At 31.7% G+C, this 17,785-nt stretch overlaps 2 protein-coding genes across 3 annotated transcripts in view; one reads left to right on the top strand and one right to left on the bottom strand.

Annotated features, from left to right (window-relative positions):
- The first annotated feature begins 3,156 nt into the window (after positions 1 to 3,156).
- On the top strand, positions 3,157 to 5,280 carry LOC130815829 (ubiquitin-like). 2 transcript variants are annotated; one of them, XM_057682327.1, is made up of 3 exons: positions 3,157 to 3,411; positions 3,576 to 3,780; positions 4,052 to 5,280. In XM_057682327.1, exons 1-3 carry the CDS (start codon positions 3,309 to 3,311, stop codon positions 4,161 to 4,163), a joined length of 420 nt encoding a protein of 139 aa, XP_057538310.1. In that variant the 5' UTR covers positions 3,157 to 3,308; the 3' UTR covers positions 4,164 to 5,280. The 2 variants fall into 2 exon arrangements, with proteins under 2 accessions (XP_057538310.1, XP_057538312.1); XM_057682329.1 differs by having other exon boundaries at positions 3,159 to 3,411; positions 3,612 to 3,780.
- A 3,421-nt stretch (positions 5,281 to 8,701) lies between these two features.
- Positions 8,702 to 17,785, bottom strand: part of LOC130815828 (derlin-1) — a 10,198-nt gene continuing 1,114 nt past the window's right edge. Inside the window, exons 2-7 of the mRNA XM_057682326.1 lie at positions 16,651 to 16,786; positions 15,835 to 15,908; positions 12,200 to 12,293; positions 10,535 to 10,663; positions 10,274 to 10,434; positions 8,702 to 9,231 (exon numbers count right to left, since the gene is read on the bottom strand). Of these exons, the coding sequence (XP_057538309.1) occupies positions 9,099 to 9,231; positions 10,274 to 10,434; positions 10,535 to 10,663; positions 12,200 to 12,293; positions 15,835 to 15,908; positions 16,651 to 16,786 (727 nt within the window). The 3' untranslated portion in view covers positions 8,702 to 9,098. The remainder of the gene's footprint in view (positions 9,232 to 10,273; positions 10,435 to 10,534; positions 10,664 to 12,199; positions 12,294 to 15,834; positions 15,909 to 16,650; positions 16,787 to 17,785) is intronic.

Genomic DNA, 17,785 nt, shown 5'->3' with positions numbered 1-17,785 from the left:
CCGTTTGGTAAGTGCTATTAAATGATGATATTAGGTGGTAATGAAAAACTTTACACAAAAAAAAAATTTTATAATCACAGTTTCATCACCATAGGAATTATGAAACTTTTGCAGACCGTTTGGTAGGTGGTAATAAACGACGGTAATGGAAATGTAAAACTAGTGTAATTTTGGTTGAAAATATCTTCACTACCTTGATGGTCATGCTTGTCCAAGTTCAATCATCTCATTTTCTTTATAAAATTCATTCTAATGCATTACCATTGGGAGAAGTGGTATTATGTGGTGATGGAAATTTGTAAACAAAAAACTTTTTTGTGATCAAAATTTCATTACCATGGGAATAGTATGCAACTTTTGACGAAATTTATAATATCATTCTCATTACCACCATTAATACCGCTAACCAAACGGGGTGTTGATGAAATTTACACTATCAATTGTTCCAATTACCACCATTTAATAACACTAACCAAACGGGCCGGAAAAGAAAAAAAGATTTTAAGTTGTTCCACAATCATGACATTCTTAACTTGAAATCATGTTGGGGATATGCATAGCCCAAATGTTACTCTTGGTTATCCAATATTTATAAGTCTTATTTTATTGAAGTTTATATATAAAAAAAAAAGGAAGGTAGAAACAAAGAGTCTATAAATAGTTGATTTAATTGTCTTTAACAACATATTTGGTACATTTAATAAGAGACTTTTGGTGCTCCACATACTAAACTTTTAGTGCTTTATATACTAGATTTTTGGTGCTTCATGTGCTAGGATTTTGGTGTTTTATTCTCTGGCTTTTATTGCTCATTAAATTTGAAAATTCATTGTATGTGTAATCATTCTAGAAGATTGTATTTAGCTTTATATAAAGGGGCCTTATAAAAAGAAAAAAAAAATCTAGGATTAATCATTTTTAAACCTTAAGTTTATACATTGTTTTTCTTCTTGTGCTAGTCCAAAGAAAAAGTAATTTCAATTATTACTTTAAGCTGGTCATGAGTGTTAATTTTAGCGGAAATTGAGTTTGAATTATCTCAACCCTAAACCCCAAATCATTGATTTTGTCTTGTAATTTGGCTCTTATCCTTTTATTCTATTTTTCTTTCTTACAAACAAAAAATTAATCTAAGTGTTCACTTACAAAACTAACCTAAACTTTGGCCTCCTTTTTCAATTTCACCATATTCTTTGTTTTATGGCATCACTTTATTTAGCAGCGCGTTTGAAAATGAGACCGTCTCATACAATTTGTATTTGTTTCCGCTACTCTGTCAAAGATTATTTTTTAATAAGACCACCTCAAAATAAGGAATTTATATTATAAAATTTGTATTAGATGGACTATTTAACATATGTACATGGCGCATCTCACAATGAAACTACATCCTACGATAGACAGTGCGTTTGAATCGAGAGATCTGAGGCTTCCTTGGCCTCTCATGAGTCACATGACATAAGACATATAGTTTTGCCTATAGGTAGACCTGATTGAAATTGTCCCAAAAATTGATCGAAAATTAGTGGATTATTATCCGAAAGTTTTGAACCCTTAATCAGAAAATAACGTGACTCAAAAATACCTAAAAACAAGGTCAAACCTGACTAAAACCCACACTCAACTTTTTAAACTCGTTTTTAGTTTCACATCATCATTTTTAGTCGGGACCCATAATATTTCTAGTCAATTTAATATTTTAAGTTAATATTTTTTTTAATGTAGCCTTAATATAAGTATACTAGTGTAGAAACTCATACATTGCACGAATTTGTTAGTATGAAATGTATAAAAAATATTACTTCAAAGGATAATGCAAGTATATATTATCGTGTTTAAATTTATCGAATATGTGATATCTTAAAGAAAAAATTAAATACTAATTTTGTTTAAATTATGTATTAAAGACATCACTTTTTCATTCAATTAACTCTAACAAATTTTAGGTCAAACATATATAGTTGGCATAGTAAATTATACAAATACTTTACCTAATTTAACTCCAATTTTTTTAGAAAAATCAAATTTTAAATTAGGTTAATATTATCATGTTATGAACCATCATTCACTAAAATAATTCTATTTATCAAGGCTTCCTAAGGATAACATTTCTCATTTTACAATATTTCTATTAGTATGTATTTATAAAATACAAGACTTTTTCATTCAGTTAAACGTAACAAATTATAGATTAGGCATATAGAACTGCTACGATAAATTATATAAATACTATACCTTATTTACCTCAAATTTTTTTTTAAAAAAAAATCAAAGTCTAAAATAGGTAAGCGGTCAACTACCATACACTCAAATAATTCTATTTGTCAAAGCTCCTTAAAAATGACATTTGTCATTTTTCGACATTTTTATTAGTATGTATTTATAGAATACAACACTTTTTCACTCAATTAAACATAATAAATTATAGGTTAGACATATAGAATTGCTATGATAAATTATATAAATATTTTACCTATTTTAGCTTAAATTTAAAAAAAATTAAATTCTAAATTAGATTGCAATCAACTATCATCCGTGTGTGTGTATATATATATATATATATATATATATATATATATATATATATATATATATATATATATATATATATATATATATATATATATATATATATATATATATATATATATATATATAATATGATTGGTCTATTTACAAACAATAATTTTCTTTAAAGAATTAATAGGTTATCTTTTGAAAATAATAATGTACAAATAAATAATTTTTAAATATGTTTGATCCATGAGGTCAATCCGAACTCATTCGAAAATGATATGATCTGAGATTGACTTTACTGAAAGATTTCTGATCCATAACCCACTTGTCTTACTGTCTTGACTAGTCTACCTATGGCCGCTATAGGACATTGATCGAAATTTTTTTTTTTTTTTGAGAAGTTTGAAAAAGATTTATTGTTTTGAGATGGAGAGGGTTGAAAAAGATTAGTTTAATTAACAAATAAAGAAAAATAATAATAAGAAACGGGTTTATGGTTATTATTTTTAAGTTTTGAAAGCAAAATGATTACTCGGAGACAGGTTTTGTGAATTTTTTATTGTAAGGTTTCTTTTTAAAAATTATATCTTGTTAGCTACGCTATAAATTAGAAGAACGTGGGGAAAGGTTTTCCCTGTTTTGAGGTAAATATAAATGTAAAATCAATAATAAACGTAAGGCCCAAGCCAATATTTCACACTTATATAAATACAACTCACCAACACCACCCTTATTTGATTTTTTAATAAGAATAAAAAAACAAGAAAAAGAGCAAATTAACTCAATAAACCATGCAGATCTTTGTTAAAACCCTAACTGGTAAATCAATCACCCTTGAGTTTGAAAATAATGACACCATCAACAATATCAAGGCTAAAATCAAAGACAAAGAAGGTAAAACAAATTTTCTTTTATCTCTTTAAATTTGCTCGATAAGTCTATTAATTATTATTATTATTATGGTGCAAATTTAAAGGTCTAACGCAAGTACTTATAAATTTATGTTTATATTATTACAATTCAAAAATGAATATAATATATATTGTTTAAATGTGAAGGTATTTCGCCTGATCAACAACGTTTGATTTTTGAAGGAAAGCAACTCGAGGATGAACGTAATTTTGCTGATTACAACATTCAGAAAGAATCTACTCTACATCTAGTGTTAAGGATGAGAGGAGGAGGTTATGGCAAGTTTAGTTATTCGCCTACTCTATTGACTTTGGCACAAAACTACAATCAAAACAAGCAAATTTGTCGCAAGTATGTATTTCTTTTTTATCATTTATTTTATAAGGGATTTTTGAATACTAATAAAAAAGTTATTGAACATAACTTTGTTAGACTATATATCAATGATTCAACAAAAGTTTAAATCTATCATTGAAAGCTTTAATTTACTTGTCACATGATTAATCGAATTGGTTTTACTTGTTTTAGTTAAATCGAATAAAATATAATTGTTTTTATTTTTTTTATTTAATAAAATATGTTATATACTCTATTAATTAAATCTTTCTACACTCATTCATAGATGCTATGCTCGTCTACCATTGAGGGCTACAAACTGCAGGAAAAAGAAGTGTGGACATAGCAATCAACTAAGGAGTAAGAAGATGTTTCAGACTAAGAACCGCGGCGACTAATTAAGCTTTTTAGGATTAAGATTAAGATTAATTCATATTTATGGTTATATGAATTAATGCATGCAACAGTTACAATTCAGTGTTAACAATTAGCTTAATGCTATTTTCAAATTTACTAGAAATTTCATGATAATAAAACACCCTTTGGATGTTCATCTTATATCGTTAGTGTTACTTTTCAATGTTCATCTTATATAGCTAATGTTTAATTTTCGATGTTCATCTTTTATATTATTCATAAGTTGTTGAATTCCTGCAACGCAACACGTTAGTCTTGCCCGGGATGATCTCCGAAAAATGATGCTGATAAAGGAGAGTATGATGGGTCTCATGGGGAATGGTGGTAAGTGATGGACAATTACTTAGGATCATGGAAGTTACTTGCTTAATAGCCAAGCAAGACGGTTGAAAAGTTAAGAAAAAGCCCCTTTGACTGAATGTCAAGGTCAACGAAAAGTCAAAGTGAACCATATTGGTTCAAGACCTTGGTAGCTTTGAAATAAGTGGAAGAGTGGACACATAAACAACAACAAAAGCAACAAGAACAATAGGAACTACTCTGATGTTTCTGTTATCCTTGTTGCTGCACTTAGTAATTCACCCATGGATCTTGAATATAATGAGAGCCAAGACAGCTAGGAAGGGGGATGAATTGATCATGGAAGAATAGATGCAAAAGAAAGAACAAGGAAAGCCAACAACATACACAGAACACAAAAATCAGCAAAACAGAACAGCAGCTGCACCTGACGCCAAAACCGATGACCAGGCCACCTTGGCAAGCCCGTCCAGACGTGACCCGAGCCTGTGGAATGACGTGGAAGGCATATTTGGAATCTCCACACTAGGGACTAGCTGCCATGGTCCAAGAGTTCTTCTGGAAGTCACCGGAGGTGGACTGAAAACGGAGCCGAAGGTCGCCCAGTCGACAGTTTGCATAGCAGCCATTACTTAAGTTTCTGGTTGTTTTATTTTGGCTTAATTAGACTTGTGTATATGCCACGTGTAGTTTATGACCGTTAATAACAGCTATTTCTTCATGTAATTAGCCTACTCCTTATTCCTAGCCTTATAAATAGTAGATAAATGAATGTAAAAAGACACGTTGTTGCTTAATAAAAGTTCTTCTCAAAAAATTCAGTGTTTGAATTTTTTCACAATTGCTTGCAATTGGGGTTATTAGGGCCAGTTTGCCCTTCGTGTTGGTGTGAATCCTTGATCAGTCTTCAAGGCCACACTACACCCTATCCAAGAACATTGAGTATTCCTTTGATTAATCGAAGGAAAGCACCGGTGTTGCATTGAAAAGAGGCTTGGTAGTCCAACTCTGATTCAAGGCATTGTTCATCAATCTTGGAATATCCTTCAACATTTTCGTATCAATTCCATTTCATTGCATTCACCACGCACACATACATCACAAAGGGTATTAAGATAATATAATACTAATAATTAAATAAATAAATAAATGAATAAATAAATGTTACCATAACATATATATATATATATATATATATATATATATATATATATATATATATATATATATATATATATATATATATATATATATATATATATATATATATATTTTTATCATGAAGAATATCTTGATTATTGTTAATGGAAAAAAGTTTGCGAATTATTTTGTAATATTAAGTCTATTTTAACACAAAAAAGGTCATGAGCAAGGATACTACACATCTCATTGAGAATAGTTCATTTAGTTATTAATATAGATAGATAACCAATTTCATATTTCATAATTTATTTTTGTCTCGTTATTATGAACAATAATTATAATACGTGTTTCAGCTAGATAACTACATAGGACTCGAGAGTTCAGATAATGTCTTAGATTTGAATAAAAAATAGTTTAATAAGATGTGGAAGGCTGGATGCTAAGGACACAAATAATTCATCATAGGAATATTGGAGTTCTCCCTCACAATATCTAAGGTTGCATAAAAACCAATATCAGCTAATTGGATGTGTAACACTAGCCATTGAACCGGGTAAAAAAATTTTGGAGTTTTGTCATTCCAATTTTTTTTTATTTTATTTTATAAATTTAAAATAGACTAAATCTATAAATTTTTAGTAAATCTTTTATTCACGTGTCCACACTCATCACTCTTTGTTCCACTTATTTTATACTCTTCAACTTATGCAGTCGTAATCCTTATCTTTAAGGTTGGTTCATACTATTTTAGCGTGCATTTAATGATCTTTTTAAGGACATCAGGAATACTGTACCTTGGTACTATGTTATTTGCTGACGATATTTTACTTGTAGCAAAACTCAAAGAAGAACCCAATGTGAAATTAGAGGAGTTGAGATTAGCTCTTGAAGAAAAAGGGTTACGTATAAGTCGCACAAAGATAGATACCTAAGATGCAATTTTAGTAGGGAGAAAGAAGTGAGAGATGTAGGAGTGATTGTGGGAGGAAATGAGGTTGCTAGTTCGACCAAGTTCAAGTATTCAGGCTTAATTATCCAAAGAAGTGAGGACATAGATAAAGATGTAATGCATCGAGTACAAGCTAGATGGTGTTGTGTTTGTATATTTTTGTGTTTTGTGTTTTGTCTTCTGTTTTCTTTTTTTTTTTTCCCTTTTTTGCAAGTTTTTCCTTTGATGGATCTCATATGTTAGGCGATATTCAAGTTGAGGGCCTCTCTTCGATCACAACCCTTTCGTTGTGAAGATATTAATTTGCCTTCTTTCCTGCCCTTTCTAGAAATTACTTTGGGCATAATACATTGGGATGATAATGATGATTCTTGTATACTTTTCATGTTGATTTTTATTTCTAAAGTTACGGAATATTTTCAATAATTACACCATACTATGTTTTCCAAGTCTAATTGAAATTTAATTTCTTCAAGTAATGCCCTATTTTAAATGACTTGATCTTCCCCAATCTTAAAATAGTTGTTACAAATTTTATTTTAATTGTTCCGACTTAATTATATTTTTTATAACTAGTCAACCCTAAAAAGCTAACAAGGTTTACCCGATCCTAACGTTTGTATATTTCATATCATTTATTCTACACTATACTATTCATTTTAAGTGTCTCATTTTCTTATTGAGCCAAGTAATCCTAAGCGTCTTAATTCTATTTTTTGTATTAACGTTAATAATTTACTCTTACTAAACTTAACATTTTCACACATTTACATATACTAACTCCACTTTATCCCTATTAAAAGTCAAAATATTATACTTTTTCTCATTCATAAGTGGTCCATTTGATCACCAAAAAATTGATTAAAAGTCAAATATGACCCATTAATTGAATAGAAAGGAATATTAAATATAAATACTTTAATTAATTCATTTGCGCTAGCGCCTAGCTATTTAATCAAACCACAAATTGCAACTCATATAAGCAATAAAGCAATCAAGTGAGTCAAAATACTTAAATATTATTACGGCCAATGTTTTCATTTGTTCTTTCAATTTACTTTTTACTATATATACGAATCTATCAAGATTCTACATTAATATATTTTATTATATACACAAATCTATTAAGATTCTATATGAATATGTTTTATTATATATGAAAAATCATAATCAAATTAGTTTAACACTAAAATTTGTAAATTCTATTTGATCGAGAGAGTTATATTTATCAAAGAGACAAACTTTATGCATTATCATTTATGTTTTACCTTCATTGTGATAACTTTTCGGTATTTTTTCTAGTTGTATGATTCATAAGTATACTTTCAATATTTATTTCTAACCTAATTTTTATACTAGATCAGGCCATCAAATATCTTATAAACCACCCTAATAATCATTCTTTTAAGAAAAATTTAAGATTAATATGTCACCTTTTACTCATTCATAAATAATTCTATATTAGATTAATTAATATAATTCAATCTTTTCAATCAATTTGCTTCCAACATACCCTTTTACATCATATTATCATGATTTTAAAAAAAAAAAAAAAAGAAAAGAGGAAAAAAAAAAAGAAAATTTACTTACCTGGCCGCCCCTACCACCATTCCAACCCCTTCTCCTCCCTTAACACTGACGACCTCCCACAACCCCTCCCCCCTACACCGCGAGACCCCCTTTCTCCATTCCTACCAATTTTCTAAACCCACCATTTCTTCATCATCATCAATGACTTTTTCATCACCCTATTTTCTAAAACCGCCATTTCTTATCATCATCAATAGCTTCTTTCATATATATATATATATATATATATATATATATATATATATATATATATATATATATATATAACATTGTTAAGGATTCCCATAGAAGAGTAACAAAGTGAATCACGTCCAGACATTTATAAATAATAAAATGTAATGTAAAAAACATGTTATTGCATACTGCATTATCATCTCCTCAGACATGTATAGACCAGACATCAAATTAGGACTTCATTTAATCACCCCAAACATAATTGAATGACTTCTTTTAATTACCGAGTAGGTTGAGAAAAGAAAAAGGCTATACGAGAATCAAATCTAGAATGTTACATAGGAAAAGTGGTATTTGCTCCAATTGAAACAAGACTCAATTCTCAACATAATTGAAAGACTTAAATCAGCATAATCTAGTTGATCTAAATTCTAACAAGTAAACACGAAAACAGTCAAAATAAAAGCCAGAAAAAAAAAAAAAACAGAATTGGATTTCTCTTTTTACCTCTATGAAATTCATTAAACAGATGCATCAACTGTACTAGATCAAGTTAGACGTCGGAATCAGTCTATCAGCACCTCCTAAAATAAGGCAGATTGTATTCTCTTCCCTCAGTGGGATGCTCAAAGCAATAATACATTTATAGTTTTGTGTCTGGTTCTGTAGAATTTTCCAATGGATTCATTATAGGTTTACTGCACCGAGGAACGCATTGAATGGAATCATTTTGAACCGGTTCATAGCTGCAAGCATCTGTTTAATCACTGAGACGGTAAGCTCTCCCTCTGAAAGCGCCTGTATTTCTGTCCGGTTGAGCAGGGCCAGCAGCTGCTGCTGATGGTCGAGAAGGTGCAGGAGCTCCAAGTCTCCATCGTGCAACTATCTTATGTCTGTATAAATGGTAGTTAAGAAACTTTCCTTTAAGAAATCAGTAATCACAGCAATAGCACTGAAATAACCAACGAAAAACATCCCTTGGTGAAATATCTTGGCACTTAAGACTTAAAGTATCCATGTCAAACATAGGCCCAAAAGTTATGGGATGTCAAGAATATGACATGGAATCTAATGTGAAATTAAGGTTTAACAGATAAAAGGAATGGGAAAATTATCCTAAATAATCCCACCTATCGCCCATCTGATGTGAATGATACGTACTATTGAATAATCCCTACACTAGTTGATTACAATGTAGCAAAGAATGCTGTCAGCAAAAAGTATTACAAAGGTTGAATTACTTAGAAATAATTAATAATAGGAAATTTTCACAGCTGATAGGCAATATGTGGGATTATTTAGGACAACTTTTCCAAAAGGAATATGGATACTGATTATATATTTATAGTGCATGCATATATGGGTATTAGTAACAATTTAGAAATCTAGGTGAGCTAGAAAAGCAAATTTGATATGGTCAGGCATTTTCAAACATCAGCAAAAGAATGTTGGGTTAGCCTAGTAGTTAAGGGATTTCTCTCACACTTGTGACGGGGTAACGATTAATTCCCTCTCACCCCCTTGCCTGTATGAATTCTCGAGACTACCCGGGAATCAAAATAAAAAAAAGAAAGATCAGCAACACATAGAAGAGAGATCTGCATAAATTCTCAATAAACTCGCTCCGATGACGACTTCCTTGTCTATGTCTTACTTTGAGCTTTCAAAAGGCGCTCGAGGCGTGAGGCGCTCAAGGCTCAGGTGAGGCATGCCTTTTGCCTCACCTTTGTGTATTCGCTGTGCCTAGAATCCATGAAGCGTTTTGGCTGTGCGCCCTGCGCCTAGGCGCTCCCGAGGCGCACTTCTTAAAACAAAGGTCTTACTAGCTACAAAGAACCAGTGCTGCACTTTAATAGCTTACGAATTACCACTTTACCGGGATTCTGAGAGACAGCAAAATTCAAAATGCAAAGAAATTTGTTTTAGAAAGGATACACCCACACTGGAGTCTTGAGAATATTCTTTCCACCAGCGAGAGGATGAAGTACGGTCAAGAAGTAGAAAAGGTGTCCAGCAACAATTCCAAGAAAGTCTGGCCAAATAGATGAACCGAAAATAACATCCAGTGCAAGCATCATCCAAGGCAAGTAAAATGCCTACAGATCAAGGAAAGTACAACAGGCAATTATTCAAAAGGGCACAGTGTGCAAGTAGAGAGACAATATAAGCAAGCAGGACCTGAAAATTTCCACTTACCTTAAGGGTGAAAAGTCCATACATATTGATAGTCGCGTTGGGGAATTCTCTACTCCATACATAAAGAAGCATGAAGACAAGAGATATTGCACCGAATCCATAATTGAAGAATGGGATAGCTGAAAATGCCTGAGAATCATATAAACGTGACAAAAGGAAAATATAGGTAACATAACTCCGACAAGAGATTTCAAAAGAGGACACAATTTGATGTTAGTATAAGGGCATGAGCAATATAGACAATATAATATAAGTGTATTCATTGAGATGGTAGATGATAGCCAGAATTGAAGTATTTTCTTGCCAATTTTGATATTTAAGGATAAAAACAAGCAAAATATATGTTATTTCTTTCAAGGATTGTAATTGTAATTATGCAATAATACATTAAGAAACTCTAAAGTCATCTGGCACTAATAGTAGCTCAATTACTCGAGGCAAACCCTATTACTAAGAATGAAAAATCAACCTGCCATAACTAAGATAAAAGGGTTCCCAATTACTAATTAATCACAAGATGCATCCGCCTGGCATATACATGTAGTAACCTTGAATGCAGATCAATATCAACTTCTTCAACAGAGATTGAGCCAGAATGGAGAACATGACACAGCACAGAACCAGATCAGCGAAAAAAGATATAATTTAGGAAATTTTGATTTAAAAGGCACGCACTTTCTCTCTTTCGTTTTTAAAGGTTCCAACCTTGATTTATCTTTTAAAAGTTCTAATTTTTAACTGGATTTGATCTTAACGATTGACTGATCATGTCATCTTCAGCCTTTTTTGATTTTTATAAATTTTACATTGATTCAATAATTAAAATAACATTTAAAAATTGTTCCTTTATCCACTTTCTTCCTTCTTGATCCTCCATTAAAATGGTGGTTGAACTCAAAATCTTTTTCGTTTTGCTTTTTCTCTCTTCATCAAAACTGATAAATTTACATAATAAAATTCCATTATAATGATTCCACTAAAATGGTTTTGAACTCAAAATCTTTTTCCTTTTACTTTTTCTCTCTCTATCAAAACTGATGAATTTACATAAAGTTGCATTTAAAAACAAGCATTTCATTTTAAATTGTAGATTTTAATTATGAATTCATTAAAGAATTTGAGAATGACAAGCTTAGAGAAATCAGATGAGGAAGATGTAACCGGTAATTCCATAATACTAAAACGGGAACATCTTTAAAAGTAAATCCAGTTAAAAATTGGAAACTTTAAAAGCGAAAGAGAATTAATTCGTACCTTTAGAATCAAAATTTCCTATAATTTATTATACTTGCAAGTTATTTGAAACTTCAGTGACTATCCACCTCAAATCATGAGGTGGAGATCAAAAGATCCTGTGTACTTGAACCTGAAGAAATGGTCTAGAGGCATTATTTATAGTTGATCAATTGTTATAGCATGCCTTCTTACCAGGCCTAACCTGATATTTTATGTATACCATAATAAATTAGTTAATATTGAAATTACCAAATAAATCAACTCAAACGCCTCTAAATTGTGCTTCACTGAAAGAAGCCAATCATTTGCACTTTTATAAGTCAGAAGAAAGAATCATGGAATACTATTAGTAACCAGGCTAACTAAGCTATACTGGTTAAAGAAATAAGAAATGCCAATAAAAAACAATTAACATGTAAGGGTTCATACCAGCAAACAGGAGGCTCCAAATATCATCATCCATAAGAAGTCTGCTGTGCGCCTCTGGAATGGCCCTTGCTCTAGTTGAACTCCATACCTTGCTCTGTTCCATCAAAAAGTAACAAATTTGTCAAGCTACAGAATTGAACACAGTGTGTTAAAACAGAACTCAAACAACTTAACTAAAAAGAAGAGGCTATTATCAAAAAACATGGTAAAAAATCAAAAAGACTAAAACAAAAGACAATGAGTACTAGAAAATTCCCATGTAGTATACGTCATGAAATCTAAACATCATATGAAATCAGAATAGTAACTACTTGCTAGTTTAAAACCAAGAAAAGATAATAATAACTCCTACAACTTATACAAAGATCAAGAGATCCCTCGGTAATCGCTACCAATGATGAGGTAGAAAAAAGGACAATGTCAAAAAACAGCTAGTTGCTCGATTCCTCCAGTTCTCACAAAAATAATTGTATCCAACAAATTTCATGAACAAGCAGAGGAAGAAACGAGTCATGACTCACGGTGATATCGAGAAGAAGGACAATGTCAATAAACAGCTGACTCCAATGAATAGATTTTGATTCAGCTCAGGTCACGTAAATATACAGGATACAAAACACAATGCGTAACAAATGCTATGAAATTCAGAAAACTAAAATAAATCAATATGAAAAATCATATTTCAAGGAAAATTAACATTACAGACAAGCAGGAACAAGAGTTCATAACCAACCAAACAACCTATATTTCTTCCTAATAACATAGAAGTAACACTCCTCCCTCTGACATTCAACTCCATTACAAAGACAAATTATTTTAGAAAGTAATAAAAAACAAAAAAAAAGAAGCTCTTAGATGACAAAAAAATTCCCAAAATACAGGCAAAGTTAGATTGGTTTATCAAGCTGTAAGGTTAACACTCTGATGGAAAGAACTATCTTACAGCAAGGAAAAAAGCAAAAAACCATAACTGCGATTTAGAGTGAGTATTTATTTGTTATTTGTTAATATAAAAGATGTACAAAGCCAAGAGTTTGATCTAACTTGATATGTGAAGCTGATGAATAATACCTCCCATGCAACGCACTGTAAAATCATATGTCTAATGAACACATTCAGATTTAATCCCTCAACCACTACCCCCTCCCCCCAAACAACCTATATTTCTTTCTAATAACATAGAAGTAACACTCCTCCCTCTGACATTCAACTCCATTACAAAGACAAATTATTTTAGAAAGTAATAAAAAAACAAAAAAAAAGAAGCTCTTAGATGACAAAAAAAAATCCCAAAATACAGGCAAAGTTAGATTGGTTTATCAAGCTGTAAGGTTAACACTCTGATGGAAAGAACTATCTTACAGCAAGGAAAAAAGCAAAAAACCATAACTGCGATTTAGAGTGAGTATTTATTTGTTATTTGTTAATACAAAAGATGTCCAAAGCCAAGAGTTTGATCTAACTTGATATGTGAAGCTGATGAATAATACCTCCCATGCAACGCATTGTAAAATCATATGTCTAATGAACACATTCAGATTTAATCCCTCAACCACTACCCGCCCCCCCCCCCCCCCCCCCCCCACCCCTCAAGAAATGGCGTACGATATGGAAAGTTAATCAACACCATTGCTTATACTGAAATCCGTGCCCGTGATCAAATATGGCAGCCAAGTAGGTTCATTAAACATGTGGAGATAAGTGTGCAAACACCATACAGTAGTATCTTGATTGGCCTATGCGATGAAATTTGGGCAGACTCAGAGAGAAAATGTGAAAACGGTCTGATTTGGTAATGCAATAAGAGCGCAGGGATGATGAGGTTTCCATACCACCAATCGGAAAAAACCACGAAGCGTCCCTTGAAGGGGCCTGAAACAAGGTTCAATACACCTTTACAATGCGAGTTTGGTATATTCAAAAACCTTTGCATGCGATCAATACACTTTGAAAAGCTTTAGACTCCTACCATGGTTTTAAAATCTGATTTTTGAGAATCAATTCCCTAGATCATACTCTCCTAACACTTCAACAATACTCGGCCCCTATTCCCATCCACCCTAAAAACCCCTTGGACACTTAATCATAAGAGCATAAATACAAAATCCTACTGCTTCCTTAATATTTATTGCAGTTGTATCTCCTTTTCGAAGTGCATAAAAACACTCACATGTCGCACTAGATACAGAAAATACAAAAATGAAAGCAAGCACAACTCACAAGGTTAGCATAGTCGTGGTAGCATGGTTATTAAATTCACGATTCTAATCTACGATTTTACGATTTTACAATCCAAAATCAAGCGAACAATTTGAATCGAAGGTAGAATCGTAAGTTGGTAGAATCTTATGATTCTAATTATAGTAAAATTTATAGAGGTAGAATCATAACACGATTCTACGTATCTAAGATTTATCGATCCGATTCTAAAAACTTACTTTTATTTTTTATTAATTTTTCTTATGTATCATCTTTCGTAAATTTTTCTTCCGATTCAACGATCCAACATCATACTTTTTAAAAAATAAATTTCTTTTATCGGTAAGAAGATTCAACATAATTATTAATTATTTTTCCATTATCATTCTTAAAAATGAATTGAATGAAACTTTAATTCATAAACTTAAACTTTTAAGATAAAAATATTACAATTAAATAGCAAATTTAGGTTTATTGTAGAATCTTACGATCCTACGATTAGATTCTACCAATTCAATTCTACCTCTCTGAATGATTCTAATTAGAATTTCGATTTTAACAACTTTGCGTGATAGGATGAAATCTGAAGAAATATTACAATAAACTACTGGAAACAATTTATTCTGATTCAAGCATAAGCTGAATTGATCATTGTTCACCATATATAAGATCATCAAGAGCATAGTAGAGATCAAATATAGTATAGCTAGTTGATACTGGCAGAGAATGTATCACCTGCTCTATGGTAGATAACTGTTAATAGTTACTATAAAACAGAATAGAAGCTATCCAAATCACGGAAAAAAATCTCGGTCGCGGACGCGTTTGCGGAAATGGTCATGGTGTCACGAAAAACGGCTACAACGGAGAATTAACGCGAATTGCGGTCGATGAGGTGTGATTTTTGAAAAAAAATCACATAAAGGGAGTTTTAAACTTAAAATTGCATTTTTGTTGTTGAACTAATATTATTATGCAATAATATGCAACTAGCTATTGTAATTGCAATAATTGAGATTCTATTGGTGTATAATTAATTAACTTATTAGTAATTAGTTAATTATTTTGTTTATCAACTTAAATTATGAGCAACTATAATTAAAGTGATCGTAATAATTAAAGCTAATGTGTATTAATGAAATTTTAACGGAAAGACAAATAACGTTTTGTTGGTGAAATATCCTTATAACAGTAAAATAATGGGCGTTACACGTTACGTAACGGTCACGCGGCATTCTGACCGCGAAATGTCATGCACCGTTATATAACTCGATTTAACGTCGCGGCAACGTTCAAACAGGTTATATAACGGGAGTTATGTAACGTAACGGTGGAGTTTTTATTCCATGGTCTAAATGGAAAGGACTGCATTTAAAAAAATAAAAAATAAAAAAAAGAACATTGTTTTACATCAAATTTTGAAAAAATGAACTCACATCATTAGCAGGCGAATTCCAAAATTGATTGAAAATTTTCCAAGGAAAAAGAAGTTTGTAAATAGTCTCCAAACCTGCATGCCAAAGTAAAATTTTAAAGAAGCACTCAAAACTGTAAACATTTGGTCAGCAAACATAAAAGAAGTATGGCAGTTCTAGTGACTAAAATGAAGAACTTGCTTGATTTTTCAGCTAATAGCTTGTATTCATAACAAAATTTCAAAAAAAAATGAAATACAATGAACAATAAAGAGAAGAGACGCTATATCTACCAAGCTGTAACACCCACAACGTGAAGGCTAAAAAAACTGTGTTTTAGGACGATTCAAGGAACCTCTCATGGTTTCAAGTTTCAACCCATATTTAACACTACAACAACCGCATCAGCCCCGTTACCGGCTTAACCCAAAACTGTGATCGAGACTGCAAATTAATATGCTCCTAACATACCCTAAATCCACTTCTCATACTCCTTTCTCTAGGTAGCTGAAGGAGCCACACCATTTAGAATATAACGGAAACTGCAAGCTGCTTTCAGTGCTCTAAAATAGATACAGCCCTGCTACACCTCATCTAGATCCAACCAATTGCATTTAGCTAAAACATCATATCAGGCAAGATTTACTGGAGTTTTGTCAAACCTTCAGCACAACCATAACAACCAAACATACACTGAATTTTTTTTACAAATATTAGATAAAGTTGGCACAACAAACTTAAAGGAGATAAGAGGGGAACTATTAAAATACAGCACCTAAATGAGAGTGGAATCAGTTTTAGGAAAGAAAAAATAGATGAAACATGACTTCTTCCTACCTCCAAACTCTTGAAAACCCTTCCATATATCAATGCCAGATAATAAGGATGGAGTATACCCAATTGAGTTACTGTAGTAACCAGTAGACACAGAGTTCCATAGCCCTTGCTTATTGGAGGGAGTGAATTATACCACCTGAAACAAAATGTAAAAATACAAATTTGTAGGCCAACTCTTCGAACAAAAAACATCTCAAAACCTCGCTCGTGCCAAATTAAGCATACAATAGAAAAAAAGAGGTAAGGATCAGAAATCCAAATACAAAGATCTGTGAATCATCTGAATAAACCAAAACAAAAGACACATTGATAAACCTTTTTCCATATTATTGTTCGGTCTATTTCAAAAATTTACTACCGTAGAATGAAAACACAAAAAATTTAACAGAAGACAGGTACTACAATTTGCAGCCAATGTTTTCTATTGTTTCTCAATCAGACCACAAAGATTAGCAAAATGGCACCAGAACGTTTAGAAAAGTACAAATAATCCAATAAGGCTCGATGTCCAATAGATCACCAATTTTCAACATTGTTCACATAGTACCTGAGGTTCACTATTCATTAGTTCATCAACTTTCAATGAATTAGATTAACCCTCTAATTGCAGAAAAAATTGCACACTCATGATCTATTTAGAAGTTTTAATGTTTACTTAGACAGCTCTTTTGAGCACAGAACTTCCAGTCTTTCCAAGAGTTTCAAAAAATCAGGTTTCTGTTGAAACTCAATAACCACAACTCCTCAAAAATTCCACTTGAAATAGAGTGGATGTTTCTTTTACTTGGTGAGCAAGAAGAAGACAAGTGATAGATATGAAGAATGCAAGGCTACGTCGACTTGCATGAAGCCCGTATACAATGGTCGCAATCAATATTAGTAGCATCTTAATTACGGCACTCAAAATTCTCCTGTGAATCAAATTAAGACTTACCTTTAACTGTTTAGATAGAGAGAAATGGAGGGAACGAGAGGAGAGTGATTCCGAAGGATGGAGGATCACATGTTTGGATAACAAAAAGGGAAGAGGGATTTGGAGGGGAGGGGTTTAGATGGAAAATATGGATAAATTTTGTAAAGAATACAATCTCTACTAAAGTGAAAAGATTTGAAGGGACACTCATTTTTCTTCCTT

This window comes from Amaranthus tricolor, chromosome 6 (genome assembly GCF_026212465.1).
Source record: "Amaranthus tricolor cultivar Red isolate AtriRed21 chromosome 6, ASM2621246v1, whole genome shotgun sequence".
Taxonomy (NCBI): domain Eukaryota; kingdom Viridiplantae; phylum Streptophyta; class Magnoliopsida; order Caryophyllales; family Amaranthaceae; genus Amaranthus; species Amaranthus tricolor.
Note: the sequence above shows the minus strand (reverse complement) of the source record. Positions and strands in the feature narration are given on the sequence as shown.

Excerpts from the sequence above, each read along its gene's own strand:
- LOC130815829 (XM_057682327.1), top strand. The coding sequence starts at position 3,309 with ATGCAGATCTTTGTTAAAACCCTAACTGGTAAATCAATCACCCTTGAG. Across the intron at positions 3,412-3,575 it reads TAAAATCAAAGACAAAGAAG|GTATTTCGCCTGATCAACAA; the intron begins GTAAAACAAATT and ends TTAAATGTGAAG. Across the intron at positions 3,781-4,051 it reads AACAAGCAAATTTGTCGCAA|ATGCTATGCTCGTCTACCAT; the intron begins GTATGTATTTCT and ends ACTCATTCATAG.